General features: G+C 53.3%; 3 protein-coding genes and 1 long non-coding RNA gene across 8 annotated transcripts; 3 read left to right on the plus strand and 1 right to left on the minus strand.

The window, feature by feature from the left end:
* Nucleotides 1-413: 413 nt before the first annotated feature.
* On the minus strand, nt 414-12,233 carry ptpro (protein tyrosine phosphatase receptor type O). Of its 4 annotated transcripts, none has more exons than XM_077594101.1 (25): nt 11,917-12,233; nt 9,123-9,384; nt 8,853-9,008; nt 8,533-8,685; nt 8,001-8,408; nt 7,758-7,922; nt 7,472-7,668; nt 7,285-7,405; nt 7,016-7,209; nt 6,831-6,942; nt 6,593-6,756; nt 6,387-6,507; nt 6,181-6,317; nt 5,972-6,110; nt 5,780-5,900; nt 5,508-5,576; nt 4,384-4,467; nt 3,669-3,704; nt 3,488-3,569; nt 3,322-3,412; nt 2,736-2,812; nt 2,509-2,643; nt 2,306-2,428; nt 1,716-1,873; nt 414-1,633 (listed from the first exon to the last, which is right to left on the minus strand). In XM_077594101.1, exons 1-25 carry the CDS (start codon nt 11,965-11,967, stop codon nt 1,369-1,371), a joined length of 3,621 nt encoding a protein of 1,206 aa, XP_077450227.1. In that variant the 5' UTR covers nt 11,968-12,233; the 3' UTR covers nt 414-1,368. The 4 variants fall into 4 exon arrangements, with proteins under 4 accessions (XP_077450227.1, XP_077450226.1, XP_077450229.1 ...); XM_077594100.1 differs by having other exon boundaries at nt 5,972-6,131; XM_077594103.1 differs by lacking the exon at nt 4,384-4,467.
* On the plus strand, nt 1,711-9,956 carry LOC144069054 (uncharacterized). Its single transcript, XR_013298375.1, has 4 exons — nt 1,711-1,978; nt 2,360-2,851; nt 9,109-9,457; nt 9,646-9,956. It is a non-coding gene; the product is annotated as an uncharacterized LOC144069054 (long non-coding RNA).
* A 290-nt stretch (nt 12,234-12,523) lies between the features above and the next one.
* On the plus strand, nt 12,524-15,231 carry LOC144069052 (tetraspanin-8-like). The gene is made up of 8 exons (XM_077594111.1): nt 12,524-12,774; nt 13,579-13,641; nt 13,719-13,838; nt 13,898-13,972; nt 14,028-14,123; nt 14,190-14,300; nt 14,720-14,803; nt 14,894-15,231. Exons 1-8 carry the CDS (start codon nt 12,718-12,720, stop codon nt 14,954-14,956), a joined length of 669 nt encoding a protein of 222 aa, XP_077450237.1. The 5' UTR covers nt 12,524-12,717; the 3' UTR covers nt 14,957-15,231.
* Nucleotides 15,232-15,380: 149 nt separating this feature from the next.
* Nucleotides 15,381-20,722, plus strand: LOC144069051 (tetraspanin-8-like). 2 transcript variants are annotated; one of them, XM_077594110.1, is made up of 10 exons: nt 15,381-15,635; nt 16,445-16,636; nt 17,618-17,674; nt 18,908-19,027; nt 19,154-19,228; nt 19,294-19,389; nt 19,482-19,616; nt 19,697-19,729; nt 20,177-20,260; nt 20,331-20,722. In XM_077594110.1, the coding sequence occupies exons 2-10, from the start codon at nt 16,577-16,579 to the stop codon at nt 20,421-20,423; spliced, it is 753 nt and encodes a 250-aa protein (XP_077450236.1). In that variant the 5' UTR covers nt 15,381-15,635; nt 16,445-16,576; the 3' UTR covers nt 20,424-20,722. The 2 variants fall into 2 exon arrangements, with proteins under 2 accessions (XP_077450236.1, XP_077450235.1); XM_077594109.1 differs by having other exon boundaries at nt 20,177-20,722.
* Nucleotides 20,723-20,998: the final 276 nt, after the last annotated feature.

Consider the following 20,998-nt stretch of genomic DNA (forward strand, 5'->3'; position numbering starts at 1 on the left):
AAACTTTCCATTTTTGACTGCGTCGGAAGGTATTCATTTGTTTTTCTATCGTCAAATGTCAACCCCGACTTGCCAAATTGGAAAAAAATCCATTCAAATGTGAAACTTTCCATTTTTGACTGCGTCGGAAGGTATTCACTTGTTTTTCTATCGTCAAATGTCAACCCCGACTTGCCAAATTGGTCTGTTGTAACAATCCTGCCAATCTTTCTTGTTGCGGAAACATCCGCCACTTCTGTCGGATTAAAAACTAAAAGTCTGCTAAAACCCTTTTGGAGCGTCCTCTTTCCATTTCTTTTGGGCCCATAAGCCGCCACACTCCACCTTATTTTCACCAAACAACTTTTATTTCTTTCATATGCACCCGTACGTGCGTTTCTTCCAAAATCACACGACAAAAAACACACACCAAAAAAAAAAAACGGCACCGACGACAACGCGAGTGGAGCGTACCAAAATCACCCGATCCAACGGTGTGGACAAAAAAAATTGCCCACCCCTGATGCTGATGAACAAAAACACCAACTTTTACAGTCATGACAAGTAAAAAGAGCCATTACAGCATATTTACACAGCCTTAAAATGCAGATCAAAATGCAGAAAAGCAAAAGAAAAAGGCAGAGAACGGTCTTTCATTTGAGCGAGTCCATCGCGGCTGCTTTTCCTCTTTTGCGTGGCGGCGTCTCCTGAGTGCAACAAAAATGGCCGCCGCTAAAATTGTTCAACGTCTCCGATAAGGCAGAAGTCCCAAGGTCTCATAGAGCCATAGAGCCAAAATGGCCGCCAGTGGCAAATTGGTCTCCAGTGGAAGGCAATTTTCATTTTTTTTTTGTTTTTGTAGTTGCTTCTCCAACTTTTTCGTAAAAGTGACGACGTTGAAGTTAAACGAAATCTGCCGGACGGGGCCGCAAAAATGGGAATATTGACTTTGGAAGAGGAGATCTTTTCATGTTTTATCGAGAAGCAAACCAAATGGCCAATAGTGGCTTACTATGATTGGCTGGCAACCCATTCTGGGCGCGCCCCGCCCACCTTTTCGACTAGGATAGGCTCCGGCACCCTCCGGCACATTCCAAACCCTGAAAAACATCTCAAAAGAACCTTTTTTTCTCCCCCGTGTTAAATAATCAAAACGTGAACGTGATCCAAAAGGTCAAAACTTCATTCTCCGAATGTTCATTTCATAAAAAAAATGGCTTCCCCTCTCCTTTTTTCAAATGAGGAAAAAAAAGTTGAGTTAGGGTTCAAAATGAGGCCCCTCCCCCTCCAAAAAATGAACTAGGCTTGTCTTGTCATTGACGGCGGGCGCTCCACGGAGCCTTTTCTCCCACTTCCTTCCTTCCTTCCTTTTTTTCCCAAGGGGCGACGCTACGTCTTGCCGCCGCCGGCGTCGTCGTGGTCCTCGTCCTCGTCGGAGGAGGCCGGCGAGCGTCGCCGCTTCTTCTTCTTCCTCTGCCACATGAGGAGGACGCACTGGTGGATGAAGACGTACTGCTCCTCCGTCTGCACCATGGACAGGCGGTGCGAGCGCATCTCGGAAACCAGGCCCAGGACGTCGGCGTAGTCGTGCTCCCGGATGTGCTGCATCAGGCGGTCCAGCGCCACGAAGGTACCCGTGCGACCCACGCCGGCGCTGTGGGCAAAACGCGCTGGCCGTCAGCGAACGGCGGGCGAGCCCCCGCCACCCCGAGCCACCCCGAGCCACCCCCCCCCACCTGCAGTGGACCACCACGGGCTCCTTGCTCCCTCGCTCGGCCTGCCGCCGCACCATGCGCACGAACTGCAGGACGCTCTCGATGGCGTCCACGGTGGGCACGCCGTGGTCGGGCCACGAGGTGTAGTTGAAGTGCACCACGTCGCGGCTCTCATCCGCCTGGGCCCAGAGCATCCGCCGTCAGCCCGGACGGCGCCCCGTGTGCGGTCGATTGGTCGCCCCGACCGCGACAACAGGCGACCAAAAGACCGGCGACAAAACAAGGTAAAACAACACGCTCTACGCATCAATCAAAGCCAACAATGGCCATGAGCCGTTTCACTGAGCCGAGCTGTGAGTGTAGAAGAGTTTGTATGTACATGCGCTGTCCCTTTAAGAAGCCACGTCAGTCAGGGTCTTCTTAACAAGTTCTCCAACAAAAAATAATCAAAGTCCGGGAAATTTGGAGCTTTTCTTTTGCCTAATAATGACTAGGGCATTAAGTATGACTAAATAGTCATTGGCAGTTTGTATTTAGGGAATTTGAGCAACCATTTCAATGGTCATTATCAATAACCTTCCGGGCGACCAATCGACCATAAAAGCACTCACGTATCCCAGCCGAAACTTCCTGACGGTCCACTCGGGCGCCTCCTTTTCCGACAGCATCTCCACGCCGATCTCGCCGTAGGTGACGGGCTCGTCGCCGAACGGCCAGTAGTGGTCGCACTTGACCTGCGTGGACGGACAAAGGACACGGCACGTCAGGGAGGAAGAACCGCGACACGGGACGGCCGACGCCGAGCGCCACTCGCCCTCCGCCGCTCGCTGCACTGCGTCAGCATGACCACGATGGACGACTTCTGCTGGAGGACCATCTTCCAAAAGTCGTCGCGCGTCTCCGGCAGCGGGCCCTGCGTGGCGATGTACTCCTTGGGGTGTTTGTAACCCTGGAAGGCGGGACCGCAGGGGGTTTAACTCCAGGGGGCGCCCCAGGCCCCCAAGCCCGAGCCCGAGCCCGACCACGACGACGCCGGCTCACGGGAATGTAGTTGGCGTTGATGTAGTCGGCGCCTTCCTCGTCGCGCAGGGAGACCAGACGGACCCGGCTGAAGTCGTCTGCCGGGAAACGCCAAAGCGGCGCAACGTCAACTTTGGGTGAGTACGGCTCCTCTTTACACTCTTTTATTTGAGACAAAGTCATTTTCTACTTTCAAATGTTCTATGGTGGAGAAAACGCTGCGCCCCACATTACATTCAGAATCATACCGTACGGTGTTTGTAAGGTTTTTGGGGGGTTTGTAAGGGGAATCATAATCATTTATAAGGGCAGTTATCGCCAGAGGTTGACAGGTATGCTGATTCTGTCATTGGAAAGCAATTTATCACCTTCCTATATGATAGGAAACTAAAAAAATGTTTAAAAAAAGCTTGACATCATAGTAATAATCTCTGGTCAGAGAAAAAAAAAAACGAAATACTGAGTATTAGTCGTAGGTCATGCCAAATACCCAAACAAAAGTGCAACCTATAGTCCGGAAAATACGCTATTTGGGTTTTCCCATGGATTGAGTCGTCGCCAGCCTTCCACTTGAAACGGATTGGACGTCTCGTAACGCTCGACTCACATGGCAGGATGTTGGTGTAGCGGTTCTTGGGTCTGTTGACGGGCAGGTCGGCCGCGTCGTGGGACAGCTCCGTCCCCACGCTCTTCAGCTCCTGAACAAAGCGTTTTTCTAGCGGAGGTGGGCCGTGTGGGCGGGGCTTACGTCCGCGTGGGCGCTAGCTAGCTACCTCAAACTGGAGTGAAAACTTGTAGGCCGAGTCTTTGCACATCTCTTTGAAGTAAGCCTCCAAGTCGTCCAGCTGGACGGGACTGAGAAAAAGAAGGAAAAAAAACACGTCAAGAAGGCGGCGGGTGCCAGGACGTCCCATTGGCCGGCGCCGCCGCCTTTGACTCCGCCTCCGCCCTCACCTTGTCAGCTTGCGTTTCTTCAAAGCCGTCTTGCCCCTGAAACACAAACGCCAGCCGTCAACGGAAAAAAACCTTTCCCGGCCGGGCGCCCCCCCCCCCCCGCTAGGACCACACAGACCGCCTGGGTGTCAAACTGGAGGTCCGGGGGCCACCTCTGGCCCACCGCCTCATTTTGCATTTGTCGCACAAGCGACCAAATTGGCGTCGACGTCCCGGGCAGTCGACGTTAAGTCGCGTTGGAAGAACAAAACGGCTAACGTCACAAGCTAGCACGTTTCATGCATTCTGGTCGGGCCCGCCACGCTAAAAAAAACTGGGTCTGATTCCAAAGCAAAGTTTGGAATTCCATTCCACATCCCCCATGCACGCCCCGCTCCGTGTTTTTGCCCCAATCTGCCGTTAACCCTCGGATTTCGTGCAAGCGACCGGTCCGTGCAAGCAAAAGTGGACTCCCGACGGAAGCGGCATGCTTTAGAGAACGCTCCGGAAAAGTCTGCCGACGGGTCGTCCGCCACACCTTCGCCGGCCGGCTTTGACGGCGATGGACGTCCCGCCCCGTTTGGACCGGGAGAGGGCGCCAAATCTCCCGGTCGGAACGGATCGGACGCCCACCCTCGCCTACGCGGCCGGCGGAGTCGGAGCTTAGCGTTGGTGGTGGAGTTTGTCAAAAGCGAAGCGACTGGTCGGCAGACTTGGGAGCGTTTGGCTTACTTACCAGGGATTAATATAAAAAGCCAAAAGATAGTCAGTCCAAAGGCAGGATGGCAGAAGGGTAAGGAAGGCAAAGAGGCTTCTTCGCCTGGGGGGAGGGGCAAAAAAAAAAAGAAAAATAAACACAAAGAGACACCACGCTCGCCGCCGCCGCCATTTGGTTAGTTAGAGAGGAGCGTCCAGGGATGTCTTCTCGTCTGGACCGACCGCTTCCGTCTGAACGGCAAAAGCTACAAACAAACACTCGGATGGACGCCTCGGAAGCGCTTAGCGAGGGTGACTGACCGTCTTTCAGCTCTTATATTAATCACTACGACACTTTGAGCGAGCGCCCGCATGCCAAAATGGCCAATAACGTGCCCATGGTTTTCAATTATAGTGCAGTAAATCCCCCCTCCGCGGAGACCGCTCCCGTGGTCCATCCAATCCACGCTACAGAAATAATAAGGATCATTTCCAAATGTGAACACAGTCCTTGCCCGAAGATTAGCTCCAGCAATAGAAAATGCTAACTGCAATAGCGCAACGTATAAGCCGGATTTAGAAATGTCACTCGGCACGACCTGCTGGCTAAAAGTTGAATGACATCCCTCGTAAAAGTAACTGACAGTGTCAAGTGGGGCCAAACCGCCGCAATTTTACTATTACTTGCTGTGAAAGATGCATTTACGTGCCATGTGAAAAATACGGAATGACCGTTTTGGCCCAAATATAAGACAGTGTTTTTTGAATGGGGGTCGTCTTACATTCGTGGTCAAGACATTCACAATGCTAAATGGCTTTATAGACTTTGATGATTGATGCAGTTATTGCAAGTTTGTAGATCGGTTGATTTACATTTCGAAAAGCAGAAGCCAATTCATTGCAATTGAGTTGACATTTAAATGTTTCGTTTTTGCATGATTTGAATGAGGCAATATGACGTGCTTTTTCTCTCTAGTATATTATATTAGATCGTGTATTGCCATTATTTTGTGTCTACAAATTGAATTTGGTCTTCAAAAAAAATCTTTTCCAAACAGGGGGTTGTCTTATATTTGGGCCAAGACCTCCCCCAAAAATTCATTGATCCATCACAGGTGTTATTTTAAGCAAAGTCTAGCACGTACGATAGCGCCGCCATCTTACCAGTTGTAAGGCAGCTTCCCGTCCCTTTCGAAGGAGGCGAAATTGACAAAGGTCTCGGCGCCGCACTCCCTGAAAGGAAGAGAGAGGAAGGTGGGTGGGCTCTGGAGGCAGGCTCTGGAGGCGGGGCTTGCGCGGTACTCGGACGAAAGACGTTTGGCCGACGGACAGTTCGCCGAACGGACGTTTCGCCGAAACGGGATTCGCGCGCTTGCCCCGCCCCCGGATCTTTCGGCGAATCGTCTGGTCACTGGCTTGTGCTTCCACTACCTTACCTGCTCATCTGCAGGTGCTTTTTGCGGAGAAGCAGTAAGAAGAGAACCAGCAAAACCAGCAGCGAGACGCTCAGGAGGGCCAAGGCCGAGATGGCCGCCACGCTGGGGTTCATCTCCTTGGCTACGGCCAGCGGAAGAAAAAAAAATTGACGGCCGGTCGACGGATCCCACGGCAGAGGCGACGCCACCTACCGGCCGTGGCCACGGCGACGCGGGCGGGCTCGCTAGCCGCGCCGTAGCTGAAGCTGACCACGCTGCACTCGTAGCGAGACGCCGGCGTCAGGCCCGAGACGGTCAGCACGTGCGAGCTGGACAGCTGGGGGTCCGGGGCCTGAAGCGGAGCGGCGCCACACTGGCAGACGCTTGTTTCCCCACACGTGCCCCCCATGACTTTTACTTACCTGGACTTGTCGGTCGCCGCCCGCGCTGGCCCTGCAGATGACTTGGTAGTGGTCCACCACGCCGTCCTCGCTCCACAGCAGGGTCACCGACGAGTGCGTGGCGTTGACGGCGTACAGAGACCTGGGAGGGGCCGGTTCTGGCACGGGCAGAGACGCCGTCAGAATTGGGCCGGACTCGGACCCGGGCCGCCGAGGCGCCGGCTCACCCAGCCTGACCACGCTGGGGAGAGACTCGTTTCGGCCGCGCTCGGCGCACGCCGTCACCGTCACGTTGTAGATGTCGCCGGGCGGCAGGGGGAGGCCGGCGCGCATGGCGTTTCGAGACACCTGCCCAGAAGAGACGGCGGCGGCGGCGGGCGGTCGTCCGGATGGTCACATCGGGAAGCGGCGGGCGCGGCGGCCGACCACTCACGTCCACCGAGTAGCTCCTCTCGGGGCTTTTCCTGCCGACCGCCGCCACCTGCCAGTGGGTGATCCTGGAATGCGACAGGTCCACGAAGACTTCCCCGTAGGTCCAGCGGACAAACAGGACGCCGTGGGAGTAATCCGCCGAGGAGATGTGAGGCGCCTCGGGAGCTGAAAAACAAAAACAGCGCTTGGTTGACGGCCGGCCGGAGCGCCGGCACGGAGGAAAGCGCCGTCCGCGCTACCCGTGACGAAGCTGACGGTGGCGCCGTCGCAGCAACTGAGCGGCGGGTCGCCCCAGGTCACCATGGTCACGCGGAAGTTGTAGTACCAAGCCGGCAGCAGATCCGTCACTCTCTGGAAGAGGGCGCCAAATGAGCGGCGGGCGGAATGGAGCCCGTTCCCCTATCTGGATTTTTTGTCTTTTTACCACCGACGCGATGACCGAGGCGGTGGCGGCGATCTCGTAGTAGGTGTTCCACTCGGAGCCGAGGGTGACGGGGTTGAAGAAGAAGGTCTGGAGGACGTACTTGCGGAAGGCCACGTGAAAGGGACGGCGCCAGCTCAAGATGACCGCCGTGGGACCCAGCGGGTACACGCTCAGCTCTTGGACCCCCGTGGGCTCTGCGGGCGGGCCAATGGGAAGAGGCTAGGACCCGCGGGGCGCGGAAGCGTTGACTTTTTAACGGCGCTCGTCACCGATGTCCACGATGACCGCTTCCGAGGGCGGACTGACGAGAGGTCCGTTGGTGTGGTAGACCACCATCCGGTACTGGGCCCCGGGCGTCAGGTTGCCGATGACGTCGCCGGTGGAGTTCTCCTGCGCCCAAACGGGGTCAGGCCACGTCCGTCCCGGGACGTCCGGCGGTGGCAGGCGTCACCTCACCTCGGCGCAGTAGTTGCTCTCCATCCTCTGGCCGGGGCCGGGCTTCAGGCAGGTGGTGGACACCACCGACACCACGCTGCCGTCGTGCTTCTCCGGAGACGGCGCCCAGGACACGGCCGCCGTGCTGGAGTCCAGCAAGCGCACGGTGACGGCGCGGGGCCGCTGCCGCGGCTCGCTCAGGGGCCGCCCGTCGGGTCCTGGGGGGGGGGGGGGCGCAGGCAGACGCCCGTGGCCTCCGGTTCCGGAAAAGAGACGTGGGCGGCTTCCCGGGCCGGGCGGGACTCACCTAGGTAGAAGGAGAAGCCGGCGTCGGCGGCGGCGCTCTCTTTGGCCTCGCACTCTCCCGCCGCACTCAGCGTGGCCACCCTGACGCCGTAGGTTCCCGCCTCGGTCAGCTCGGCGAAGAACTCGCCGGTGCTTTTGTCCACGCTGGCCGTCTGCGTGGCGTTGCCTACGCGGAGGGAAATCAGTCCCGGGACCTCCCGTGGCCGGCCGGGAAGGCGGGCGGGCGGGCGGGACGTCGCCGTACCGTCTCGGGAGATGTAGACGTTGAAGCCGTCGTAGCTGGTGGGCGCGCGCGGCGGTAGCCAGCGCACCTCCAGCAAGACGGGGGGCATCTGGGCGGGCGGGAGCAAAGACTCCGAGGCCGACCCCGCGTCGCCGGAGCCCCCGAAGTCGCCGTTGACAAAGTGGCCGTTGACAAAGTGGCCGTTGACAAAGTCGGGCGCTTCGCCGTTCACGAACTCGTCCTCCCCGCCGACGGAGTGCCGGGGGGCGGGGGCCGGGCCGAGGGGCGGTTCCTCGGCGGAGGCCGCCGCCTCGCCGGGCTCCTCCTCCTCCGTAGGTCGGACCGAGCGCAAATGCCGGCGGGTTTCCCGCGTCGGGCTTCCGCTCAAGTTCACCACCTTCCAGGAGATGTCGAGGGGCGGATAGGGCGCTGCGCACAAAGAGGAAGTGTCAAGGGAAAACCCCCTCGCTGTCTAGATTGGGGTGGTCCAAACCGGACAAAAGTTTGGACACCCCCCCCATCTAGCGCCGCCAGACACGTCAGACTATGGTACCCGTCCTGTGATGCAACGGCACGTGAGTGACGTCGCTGTGTGTCCTCAACGCCGTCTGGGAGACGCCGGCCTCGGAGACCAGCTGGAAAGTGATGTTGCGGTAGCACATGCCCGGCAGCCAGTGCTTGAACACCGTCTTGCCCCGGTGGAAGTCTGGGAGACGAGACGTCTGAGGTTGTGGCCGGCCCTCGGGCCGTTTTTTTTGCGCTGTGCGGTCGATTGGTCGCCGGTCGATTGGTCGCAGTCTTTTGGTCGCCCGGACCGTGACAACCAAAAGACCGGCGACCAATCGACCGTGTACCGTTTTTTTTTAGGCTGACCTTTGTAAAGGATGGAGTGCCTCTCGGTCCCTTCGCTGTAGCTAATGTTGACTCGACTGAAAACGTTTCCAGCGGGAGTTTGGATCTGGAAGACCGCCGCGCTTTCCGGGGACTCCCTGTAGTCGGAGATCTGCGCGCTGCTCACGGGAAGCGGTTCTGGAGGGAGGCAGGCGGGCGAGGGGAAAAAGAGAGCGTCCAGAAGATTTTAATTTTGAATGTTAAATGTCATTGTTTTGTTTGATTTTTGACACCACAGGCGGGTCCACTCACTGGTGAGGACCAGCACGGTCTTGACGGGTCCGGACCACGCCGTTCCTCGCCGGAGCAGCAGGCCCACGCTGTAGCACAGGCCGTGGACGGACGCGTTGAAGAGCGAGGGCTCGCCGGGCCCCCCCAGCGGGATCACGCTGGGCCGAGCCTCGCCGGAGATCCGCGCAGCGTAGCCGGAGACGTTCCGACGGAGGTCCGAGGTCTCCAGGGTGGCCTGGATCTGCCCACTGTCGCTCAGGTGCGCCTGGAAAGCCAGGCTCACCTGAAAGCACAAAAGAGAAACGGCCACCCGCCGTCATACCTCGCCACTCTCCGGATCCCCGACGGCAATTTGGGTAAATATATCCATGACACAGAGTCTGATAGCGCGGGAACAATAGTTCCATTGAGTCGATCCGTTTTTGCTACCGAAACTCGTAGCTTATTTTGTGTTTTTGCTGCTTTTCTGTCTTAATGATTTGGTGATTCTTAATGATCCCATTGACTTTGATTTGCTTTTTGCTTTTATGCGGTCAAAATACAGGAAATCATTGGATGACCTGCATGAGCAATTCTGCCGTGGGTTTTGTGATTTTGGAAAAATGGACAGCTGGTGTCATGTCCTTTCTCACAAGACCCGTAAACGGTTCCACGGGAGTTGCCGTTGGAACGGATTGATCTCCAATGTGACAAGTTCAACTGCCTGAAAGTCTCGGAGTTTTAGGCTTCATGAAGTGCAGCCAAATGTCCAAACATCCAGAAGATGGCACAGAGGATTCTGCTGTTATTTGGCTCGACATGTGTGTGAACAGACCTGATGAAAACCAAGAAAGCACCCCATAAATCCCAGGTGAGTGATGAGTATGTTCATACTTTAGTCCTTTTTTTTCTGTTTTTGTTTCATATGTACTCTTAACGGATGCAGTTTTTTTATATGTATCGTTTCTTGTGCTGACCCGGCCGCCCCGCCTGTCAAATTTTTAAAGGCAATGTGGCCCCCGGGCCGAAAGGTTTGCCCAACCCTGGTCTAAGCGGCAGAAGAGGACCAGCTAAACGAAGGAAAGGGCCAGCCAGCAGCGTCCAGCATTTTCCAAGCCGTGTCTCCTCCATCCATCCAACACAGTCGCCTCATTGTCTCTACGTCGTGACCCAGAAAAAGCAAAAGCAAAAGCAAAAGCTCAAGCCGCCTCCACGCGTGACCCAAGCAAACCAGCGGAGAAAATGGACGGGCCGTCCTCGGCGGGTCTCCCGCCGCCGTACCAAAACGCCGTCACGCGCTCTCCCGCGGCGGCGGCGGCCACGCCGGGACAAAGTCACGGGTGTGGACCGTCGGCGCGAGGCACGAGGGCCTTCGCCGCTCAATTTCTCCTTTGTCTGGCGTCTCCGCCCGTCACGCGACGACAGACACGGCGTATTACGGCCCGTCGCCACCCCCCCCCCCTCCTTCTCCTGCCTGTCCTCGTCGTACAACCGCCTCCCCCCCCCCAACGTTGACCTGCTTTTTTTCCCCCAATGGTTGCGATGAACGTCCAATCTATTGGAAGCGAGAGGGCTGGCGTATAACATTCTGTTTTGATAAACTCATGGGCCAGAGGAAGAGCAACGTGTTATTTTTTTTTTCTCGACACCCAATCCATTTGAAGTGTCATTTGCCCCTCCCAGTCACAGGCAACCAGTTAGCATCTTGCTAACAGTGTCTGTATATAGAGACGGAAACAGTTTCTCATGAACCTCTTTTTTGTTTTTTAAACTCGTATGCACTTTGAGGACCGCAAAACATGGACATCCGCCCCCATCTTTAGGGTAACTAAACCCCCCGCCCTCCCCCGACCCCCCGCCGGGAAGAGAAGGCCCACGTGAGTTCCGTTCCAGGCAAGCGGAGGAATAAAAGGCAGACAAAAAGCGCTTGGGAGAAGGCTGCTGCGTCGCCACGGCAACAGAGATGAAAGGAGATGCTCATTAAGTGTGTCACATTCCAGCATCTCCATGGACACGGACAGACAAGGAGACCCCGCCGGGGGCCCCGAGGGCCGCTTGAATGCTAATGTGGCTAACGGCGCTCATGCTAATCTCGGCTGGCTTCGCCGTGTTGGTTTGTGGAGCCGTTCCGCTTGGTCAGACGGGGTTGCTTTTCACAAGTGGACCCTTTCTTGTGGTGCATTCGTTCATTTGCTCCACCCAATCCAGAAGAATGCTATGAAATCAACTTTAGAGTGTTATTTAGGCCAACATTGGATGGCAAATCTCAAAAACAAGCCAGGGTCTGGTCCATTTGGGCGAAATAGGGTAGGCTAAGAACTGGTCGCCGTTCAATGTCGGCCAATCCATTTGAGGGTCACTCGCCGCCACTCTTCCGGTTCGAATGGATCGGACCTTTACGAGCGACAAACTCAATTCAAGCTCACTTTGTTAGTTTGGAGGAAGGCCCGCGATTGGACGTCCCTTATCGAGAGCGCCACCGAAAGAGATCACTGCTTCAATTGATTGGTCGAGATTCAATCACAAATACCTGGGTCACACAGGCAATCGGGAGGGGGGAGACGACAGGTGACCTCAATGGCCAATCACATGGACAGGTCACACGGGGGGGGGGGGGGGGGGGGGAAACATGACCAATCCCAAACAAGTGTGAGCTCACAAGTCAGCACAGATGCTGAGTGAAGACATGCACGCGCACGCCCCAGCTGGCGGGGCGCGCACGCTCGGGCCGACGGACTGACCCACTTTGGCCGCACGCACGCACGCACGCACGCACGCGCGTCCCGCATTTTTTGTCGAGCGCGCGCATACAATTGCGTCCGTCCGAAAGTCCTACCTGCACCGAAGCGAGCAGCTGGGACGCGAGCACGAGCCGGGACGCGAGCATCGTGGTGCGCGTGCGCGACCAGACAATGGCGGCTGCCCGTGTGCACGCGCGTGCGTGCGTGGAAGCGCCTTTCTTGTCCGCTGTTAGTCTTGGCGTCGCATCTTCAGCCTCATTGTCATCTTCGTAGACTTCGTAGGTCGAGGTTCGAGTTCGGAGCGGAGCCGAGCGGAGCCGAGCGGAACCGCCCCTGCTGCGGGTTCCTTAGCGGATCCAGACGTGAAGATGCTACGATGGACGGCCGGCCGGACGGACAGAGGGACGGACGGACGGACCGACCGACGGAGGGGCGGAAGACAAGCCCCGCCCAGGATCCAGCCGCGCGCACGCGCACCTCCGCATCTTCGTCTTCACCCTGATGCTCAGGACAAAAAGAAAGTGAAAGTCAGTTGTCATGGCGACAAAAGTAGAGCGTGAAAAAATGCAAAAACATTTTAATATTTAGACAAATGAACAATAAAACGCCTTTTGGTTATTTTATAACAGGAAAAAACGAGGATGAAAAGATGACAACAAACACGTCTTTGTGCTGTTGTTGTTCTGTGCAGATGGCGCCCTCTGGTGGAGAAAGTGCTTCCTCACGAGCTCACGGAAGGTGGTTGCGGCCGCTGTCAATCATCTGACCGGTGATACATGTTATAGGTGGAGAGTAAAGATGGGGCGTGGCCTGCTCAAACAGGTACAGCGAGTTGAGGGAAAGAAAAGAAGAGAAGAAGAAAGAACGCCAGGAAGCAAGACGACGACAAAAGCAAGATGGCTGTCAATAAGTGTATCAAGTATTTGCTCTTCATCTTCAATTTACTCTTCTGGGTGAGAACAAAAACTCCTTTTCCCTTCACATTGCTTTCAAATGTATTGCTTGTACTACTTTTGCCATCATACCTGTCAACCTCTGCCGATAACTGCCCTTATAAATGATTATGATTCCCCTTACAAACCCCCCAAAAACCTTACAAACGCCGTACGAGTCGTACGGCGTTTGTAAGGTTTTTGGGGGGTTTGTAAGGGGAATCATAATCATTTATAAGGGCAGTTATCGGCAGAGGTTGACAGGTATGGCCATCTTCTCCCTGCCCTTAACCACACACACCCACATTTTTTCCCCATTTCCATCCTGGAGCGTACTCGACATTCAGCGTTTTAATCTTTGGCGTTTCGACCATTCGCCAGTCTGTTTTAGCGCTTCGAGAGATTAGAATTTGAGCTCGATACCAGCGGAAGGAAGGCCCTTTGTGCTCAGAACGGGTTTGTCAGCCTCACCTGGGTGCCGCTTTCTAGGCGTGGCCTTTTGTGGCCTCGGTGGTGACTTTGTCACTGTTTTGCTATGCGACGCCAGCGCCAGAAAGAAACGTACGCTCGGGGTTACGCCAGGTCCGGCCCGGTGTGGCGCAAACCGCCGTCCATGGTCATAGGCGTCCAATCCCTTCAGAGCGGAAGGGCTGGCGAAGAATGAAGAGACGTCCGGTCGTTCGCCTTCAGCCGTCGTATTGAATTGAATATTGTAGCGGTTAGCTACTAAGCTAGCTCGTGTTGTTTTTTGACGTGGCGCCGTAGGCCAATCCCTGCGTGTGTAATTCACCAGCCGGTTTTGTCTTGTTTTTTTGTTTTGCGTAGCTGAGCGGCTGCATCATCCTGGGCGTGTCCATCTACCTGAAAGTCAACAAGGACGGTAACTCGGTGAGGAAACAAAACAAAAAAACCCAAAGACGCCGCCGGTCCACGTGTCTTATCGAGCGCCGATCCCGTCGCCTCAGATCACCGACGAGGCGCTCCCGGGCGTCGACCTGCTGATCGCCGTGGGCGTCATCATCATGGTGTTGGGCTTCCTGGGCTGCTGCGGCGCCATCAAGGAGAACCGATGCATGCTGATCCTGGTGAGGAGAACACCCAACGTGGGGTCTCGCCGCCAGATTGACGCCTCCTTTCCGTGCAGTTTTTCGTCAGCCTCCTGCTCATCTTCGTCCTCCTGGTGGCGGCGGGAATCCTCGGCGCCGTGGGCGAGGATAAGGTAGGGCGGCCGCCCAGGGTGTCACGCCACCGCCGCCTGACGCCCGCCTCCGCAGGTGAAGGATTGGGTGAAGGAGCGTCTTGAGAAGCTCATGCCGCTGTCCAACCAACCGGAGCAGGTCAGGAAGGACCTGGAGAAGCTGCAGGAGGAGGTAAGCGCCGGCCGTTTAGCCGCCCGCTTCGCCGGCCGGGCCGGGCGCTAATGGTGGCGTTTGCAGCTCAAGTGTTGCGGCCTGCTGAACGGCTTCCAAGACTGGTCCACGGTGCCCACCTCGTGCAAATGCACGGCCACGGAAGCCGACTGCGGCGCCAACAGCTACTATAGCACGGTATGGACGCCGAGTTTAGCTTCATCTCTTTTCCATTCATTTTCAGCAAAATCAATTCATTAGCCAAAAGGGTCTTATTTTCAAGGCTAAAAATATTGGGGGTGCTGGATCTTGTCCCAGTCAACAGGCAGGGGACATCCTGAATCAATGGCTAGCCAATCGCAGGGCACGGGGAGACACTCGGAGCTAGGGACAATTTAGCCTACAATTAGCCTAGTATACAGGAGGAAACCGAGTACCCGGAGGAAACGCACGCGGTGAGGGAGGACCCACCCGGGATCGAACCCTCTATCTCAGAACTTCGAAGCAGGAAAAGCTTACAAGCCGGTTATAAGCAAGCGTCCGATCGGATCGGACGCCGAGTTAAAAGATTTGATTGCTAAATGGCCGCAGCGAAGAACGAGTGTGTTTCGTTGCAGTCGTGCTCCCGGCAAATCATCCAGCTGATGGAGAAACACATGGAAGTGGTCATCGGCATCGCCTTCGCCATCGCCATCCTACTGGTCAGAACGCTCGCGTAGATCGCCGCCGCCGCCGCCAATGCCCTTTCGCCGGGCGTCCAATACACTGGTTTTCTCTCTCCGTACGGGTAGATCGCCGGCATGGTCTTCTCCATGATGCTGTACCGCCAAATCGGAAAACCCGTCGCCAGATGAAGGCCGGCACCGACGGACTTTGTTGTGGATTGAAATTCCTGGCTTTTTTTCTTGATTTTGATTTGATTTTTTTTTTTTACATCATTCAAAGAATGGAAATGTTTGATTTTCAGTTATTATGTTGTGCTGTAATCAAGTTGATGTATTTTGAATCACTTAACGCTAGTGTTAACCCATGTTGCATCTAGACTGCGCGCATGCGCAATTGCCCACTATCGTGTTCTCCGCGCACAGCAAACATGCAGCGCACCAAATAAAATCCCACTTGAATTGGATTTTTATTTTTATTTTTTTTAAGTATAATTTTTCCACTGCCATTTTGGAACGCAACTCAGACAGTGGCGGCCTGTCACTGACAAATGACGAAGAAAAAAAAGGGTAATTACGGATAAAATTATGACTAACACTATCCAGCCAATGATATGATGCGGTTCACGTCACGTTTGTTTACAGCCAATGATATGATGTGGTACACGTCACGTTTGTTTACTTCCGCCGCATGAGTAAATGTTCGCAGGTGCCTCTGAGTGGCAGGTTAGCAAATAGCTAACGGTTCGGTGGAGCTGCTGCCAAGCCTTTATCATGGCGAAACGAGCCAAAATTAAAAAGAAATGCAGTTCGTTTAAGAAGGAATGGCTGCCAGAGAACGTGCAAATAGAAGAACAAGCAGCCAATTTGGGTGAGAATTGTCTAAAACTTTTACGTGTCGTGTATGTGTTATCATTTGTCTTCAACCTACACAAGGGACTAATGATGGAAATTAGCCCTCGGCAATATTTACATATATATGTTCATTAACATGAATATAAATATGTTCATTAATATGTGCTGTCCCTTATGAAATAAATTTGTCGACCAATGAGGTAAAAAAAAAGGTAATTATGTCCGGAATTTAAAGAAAGTCGAAGCAGGAAGTAGGCCTCATCCTGTTGCCGCACACCCTTCCCTTTCACAATAAAGCTCGCATTCCTCGATTCCCCGATCACATTGCCATTTTTTGACATCCAATCACCAGGAGTGACTGAAGCGGGGATAGGCTCCAGCACCCCTCGCAACGTTAAGCCGTATGGAAACTGAATGAATGAATATTGTCACAGCAGTGGATTGGCCGGGAAATTTTATCGGCGTGGCCATGGTCACCTTCTGTTGATGCCATTGGACAGAAGAAGAAAAAAGACCGTATTTTCTGGACTATAAGTCACATTTTGTTTTATTTCCTAGTCTGGCCTGGTTAATTCATATTCTTCAGTAATTATCTGAAAAAGTGACAGGCTAGTTGTTTTCTATTTGAATATATTACTTTAACATGTTTGATCTTGTTTAGTGATGGAGAAAAATTCTCCCTCCCAAAAATGCGACTTATATATTGTTTATTGTATATTATTTGAGTTATTCTCAGGTGCGACTTGTAAAAAAAAATACGCTCATCCGATGCACTATGTAGCAAGCAGAGTCCTCTTTTATGGGTGTGTATGTGATGCTTTTTAGGGGACGTCCTCCCCAAACACGGATGTCCACTCCGTCAGCCCCGCGAGCCCAAAGCGAGGTGTGTCGAAGGCACGGCAGCAGTCCAAGTCCAAGTTGATCATAGACGACAGCAAGTCCCGTTTCAACGTCGACATGGCCAAAATCAACAGCTGTCTCAAGTGTCTTTTTGTCTTCTTCAATGTCGTCTTCGCCGTGAGTACAAATACTTGAATGATGCGTTCGGGTTTTGTCGGGATAATTGTGTACTCTGGCACTTTTCCACAAAAGACTATTTTATCAAACTCCATTTTAAATGACTAAAAGGGATTTTTTTTCAAGGACTCTGAGTATTTTTACTCCAAAAATAGAGCAGCACAATTTGTGTTTTTAACTTTTTGGAAATGTATTTTTTTTTCATGATGCCATGCCAAAAAAGTGTGGGAAAGGATTTTTTTCTGTTAAAAAAAATGCATTGTTATGTGGAGGGAAGGGGCTTTGAGGAAGGTGATTGCGTAACCGCAATTTTGCCGTCCAAGTTGAGTATGTTTCCATTCCGGCATGTAATCCCCCCACGCACTCACACACATAAACCTAAACACGCACACACACACACACACACACACACACACACACATACACATGCATGCTAAAAGACGCACACCCAAATCAGGTCAAGTTTCGTTTCTTGAGAAAACAAAACCCCAAACTGGAGCGAAAAGAGCCGCTTCTTGACTAGACTTGACTATCTTAGATTAGGCAATTTTTTTTTGTATTTACCTTAACACAGGGGTAGGGAACCTGTGGCTCGGGAGCCACATATGGCTCTTTTGATGGGTGCATATGGCTCTCCGCTAACCTGTGGGGTAAAATATGGAAACTATGGAATTATTTTTTTCATTATACTCTTCTGCATGGATATTCTCATTGATACTCATTGATTGGCAACAACGTAACAATGTTGTCAAAATAATTCGGAGACTTTTTGTACTTTAAAAGTGGTGAAGTGTCGAAAAGAAGCACACATTTTTATGTATGTTGACTTTTAAATTTGGAGCATGGCTCTCAAGGATTAACATTTAAAAATATGAATTGTTTATGTCTCTTTCCATCAAAAAGGTTCCCGACCCCTGCCTTAACAGGATGTGACTTCTATTTTTATATGACTTATTTTTTGTCTCTTACCGTGAATTTCAGATTATCGGATGTCTCCTCATCTTTGCGGTGGTGAAGGCCAGCGTTTACACTCCGCAGGTAAACAATTTCAACAATAAACACTTCAATGACCCAAAAAGTCAACTTCGGCCCCAAGCCATCATATAAACCACGTGTGTCAAAGTGGCGGCCCGGGGGCCAAATATGGCCCGCCGCATCATTTTGTGCGGCCGGAGAGTCAATCATGAGTGCCGACTTTCTGTTTTAGGATCAAATTAAAATGAAGAGTATAGATGTATATTACATTTCCTGATTTTTCCCCCTTTTAAATCAATCATTGTCATTTTTTAATCCATTTTTTCGTGTTTTTAGTTCAAAAATCATTTTGTAAAATCTAAAAATATTTTAAAAAAGCTAAAATAAACATTGTTTTAGATCTATAACAAACGGGATATTCAGGGCTTTTAATCCAGTTCTTTTAATCCATTATTAAAAAATCTAAATATTATATCTAAAATGGTCCGCCCCACGTGAAATCGAGTTGACACCCTTGATATAAACTATAAAAGTACAAAAAAAATCAAACGAAATATTACAGTGGCTGAAGCGAAACACAATTTAAAAGCGCTCTTACACCAGACGTCCAATCCAGTCGGAGCGGGAGGATCGGACGGCGTCTCGTGCGCATGTTGTCAATTTCCTCTCCGGTTCTGTTTCGCATTAAAACGCCAACGCATTTACGAGGCAAAACCACGTGACTCATCGGACGGGTACCGCTTTAGCTTAGCATTCGCTAGCGAGGTGTCGAATTTCCAGGAATGCTCGCCAAGGTCGTGCCGGGAAACGGCCAGGGGGAAAAAACATTTTTTCTGCCAAGTTCAAACAGTTCTCACGTGTTTGGATTCCTAGGAGACCCCGATCCCCCCTCCCCCAAGAAATAACTAAAATGGTGCCCCCTCTTTTGTGATGTTTGTTGCCAGAGTGGATTAGTTTCATGTGAAATCGCTGTCAGATGTTTTTGGAGGGGAATGATGATTAGCTTGACGGAAAATGTTCCTTTCGGGCAGGGCCGTTCCTCAATGGGGGGCCAATTGCCGTATTTTCAGGCCCCTCACTTCCGAGTTTGGGTGTTTTGGGTGGACATGTTGTTTTTTTAATCCATGTTCTAATTCACCGCTACGGGACAAGCTAGCATTGCTCATATTAATATCAGTTTCAGTGATATTTTTCACTCTGTTAGCTAATGTTGAATTAAAAAGAGGGTCCACCTGAAGGTTTGAAGGAGTTTGAGAACCCCTGCTAAATAACTGTTTTGTTTTGTTTTTCGGTCAGCTGTCGGCGCTGGGCGCCCCGGGCCTCGGCTGGGTGTGGGCGTTCGCCATCGGCGTCCTGGGCATTTCTTGCTTGGGAATCTACGCCGGAATATCTGAGAAGGAGCTGGCCCTCAAGATCGTACGTATGGGCCCCGGGCCCCGGGCCGGGCCGCGTGCTAGCTACTAGCTTCTAGCTCCTAATTCCTAGCTACTAGCTCCTAGCTGCTAAGTGCTAGCTCCCAGTTAACTCCTGCTTTCTCTGCAGTTTGCCGGCTTCATGGCAGCTGGGATGATCATCATGCTCATTTTTGGCATCGTGGTGCTCGTCATGAGGAATAAGGTAATGCCTCTTCTTCATTGTCCCTTTTCTAGCTAAACTTCTCCTTCCTCACCGTTGTCTCCAAGATCCGCCAGGCCTTCGGCGAGGCGTCGTCGGAGCTGGCCGAGGGCTTCATGGCGCAGGAAGGGTTCCGTACCTTCCTCGGGCAGCTGCAGGAGAGCGTGAGAAGCGCGCCACCGCCGCCGCCGCCGCCGTCGACGGCGGGAAATCGACGCCGGCCGGCCTCACGGCGTGGGCCTTTTGTCCGACCCAGGGTCAATGCTGCGGCTTGGCGAGCGCCGGCGACTGGGGCGACAGCATCCCGGACTCGTGCCGCTGCCGACCCGGACTGGACAACTTCGGGGGTTTCGGGACCTTCGGGCATTCCGGCTGCAGAGACAGGCCAGAGGTAGCGTTGGCGCTCGCCGTCCTCGGCTTGCCGCCGCCGCCGCCGCCACCGCGCTCGCTCATTCTTTGGATTTTTGACAGGGAACCACCGGCCCGGATAAGATCTACCAACAAGTAAGAGCGCAAAATGAGCAGATGTAGACCCATCGGGAGGTCGCGACCATGACAACACAGATCCAAACATCATACCTTTCAACCTCTGCCGATAACTGCCCTTATAAATGATTATGATTCCCCTTACAAACCCCCCAAAAACCTTACAAACACCGTACGACTCGTCGTACGGTGTTTGTAAGGTTTTTGGGGGGTTTGTAAGGGGAATCATAATCATTTATAAGGGCAGTTATCGGCAGAGGTTGACAGGTATGCAACATGAATGGGAAGTCTGCCATTTTGAGCCTGTGTAGCCATTGTTCGTGAACACGCGGGGCTGGGGCTCATCGGGAGCCGCTGTGTCTAGATCGGGGCTGTCCCAGCAACCCCCCCCCCCCCCAGTCTAGATCCACCTTAATTGGTGACAAAATGCGGCCAATGCCCAGTTGAATGTGTCTTGCTCAACAGACCTGCGGCCAGCTCCTGATCAGCTTCTCGGACTTTTTCTTCAACATCGCCATCGGCTTCAACTTCGGCTTCGCCATCACCGCGGTGAGTCCATCCGTCGGCCAACGGGCGCGGGACGCCACGGCTAACCGCTGTGCTCGCCGCCGCCGCGCAGTTCCTGGGCCTGTTGACGACCCTCCTGATGATGCACCAGGTGCGGCGCCACGAGCGGGCCGGTGCCTCTAACATGGCCATGAAGGGTTACTGAAAGGGCCCCGCCCACCCACGCGCTGCCAAAAGTGTTTGGCCCATACCTGTACCAAAACACTGCAAAATCTTTGCTATTTTTATAGATTATTTTTTTTATCTTTGTGTGATGGCCAATATTAGGGTCACTTGATGATGATGTCATTTTGTTTTTTAACCAACCAAAAGTACAATCCCTGCACTGGCGTCCATTGCCGTCATTGGCCGAGAGTGAAAGCGTCGTCCAACTTTGGCTGCTCGCTTCTTGTCATTCACCGTGTGTACCGTTACATTATCCTCCAATAAATCGTCCGATACCAACCCGTCTGACTGCATTGGCCACGTCGGGACGGCGCCGACGGCGTGGCTGGGAGGAGCCGGCCGGGCCTCCCCCCGCGAAGGCGCGCTGGGGCGTAAAAGCTCAGATGGCGACGCGGGCAGCTGGGCCTCCTTGCGCTTTTTTTTTGTCCGCATTTCGCTTGCTATCTCGTCAGAATACGCCTGTTCTCGTTTACAGATGCGCCAGTTCGGGTGGAATAGTTGTCCGCATGGACGGACTTGAACCCAAGTGAAGCATTTTTGTATCATTTTCAGAAC

This window comes from Stigmatopora argus, chromosome 23 (assembly GCF_051989625.1).
Source record: "Stigmatopora argus isolate UIUO_Sarg chromosome 23, RoL_Sarg_1.0, whole genome shotgun sequence".
NCBI classification, from domain to species: Eukaryota; Metazoa; Chordata; class Actinopteri; order Syngnathiformes; family Syngnathidae; genus Stigmatopora; species Stigmatopora argus.

What these genes read in the sequence shown, in the direction of transcription:
- LOC144069052 (XM_077594111.1), top strand. Translation starts at nt 12,718, where the DNA reads ATGGCTGTCAATAAGTGTATCAAGTATTTGCTCTTCATCTTCAATTTA. An exon ending in TGGAGAAGCTGCAGGAGGAG is followed by an intron (nt 14,124 to 14,189) that starts GTAAGCGCCGGC and finishes TGGCGTTTGCAG; the next exon opens with CTCAAGTGTTGCGGCCTGCT. An exon ending in TCGCCATCGCCATCCTACTG is followed by an intron (nt 14,804 to 14,893) that starts GTCAGAACGCTC and finishes CCGTACGGGTAG; the next exon opens with ATCGCCGGCATGGTCTTCTC.
- LOC144069051 (XM_077594109.1), top strand. Translation starts at nt 16,577, where the DNA reads ATGGCCAAAATCAACAGCTGTCTCAAGTGTCTTTTTGTCTTCTTCAAT. An exon ending in CCAGCGTTTACACTCCGCAG is followed by an intron (nt 17,675 to 18,907) that starts GTAAACAATTTC and finishes TTTTTCGGTCAG; the next exon opens with CTGTCGGCGCTGGGCGCCCC. An exon ending in GCTGCAGAGACAGGCCAGAG is followed by an intron (nt 19,617 to 19,696) that starts GTAGCGTTGGCG and finishes GATTTTTGACAG; the next exon opens with GGAACCACCGGCCCGGATAA.
- ptpro (XM_077594100.1), bottom strand. Translation starts at nt 11,967, where the DNA reads ATGCTCGCGTCCCGGCTCGTGCTCGCGTCCCAGCTGCTCGCTTCGGTG. An exon ending in GCGGCGACCGACAAGTCCAG is followed by an intron (nt 6,132 to 6,180) that starts GTAAGTAAAAGT and finishes AGCGTCTGCCAG; the next exon opens with TGTGGCGCCGCTCCGCTTCA. An exon ending in GGGAAGCTGCCTTACAACTG is followed by an intron (nt 4,468 to 5,507) that starts GTAAGATGGCGG and finishes CCCTCCCCCCAG; the next exon opens with GCGAAGAAGCCTCTTTGCCT.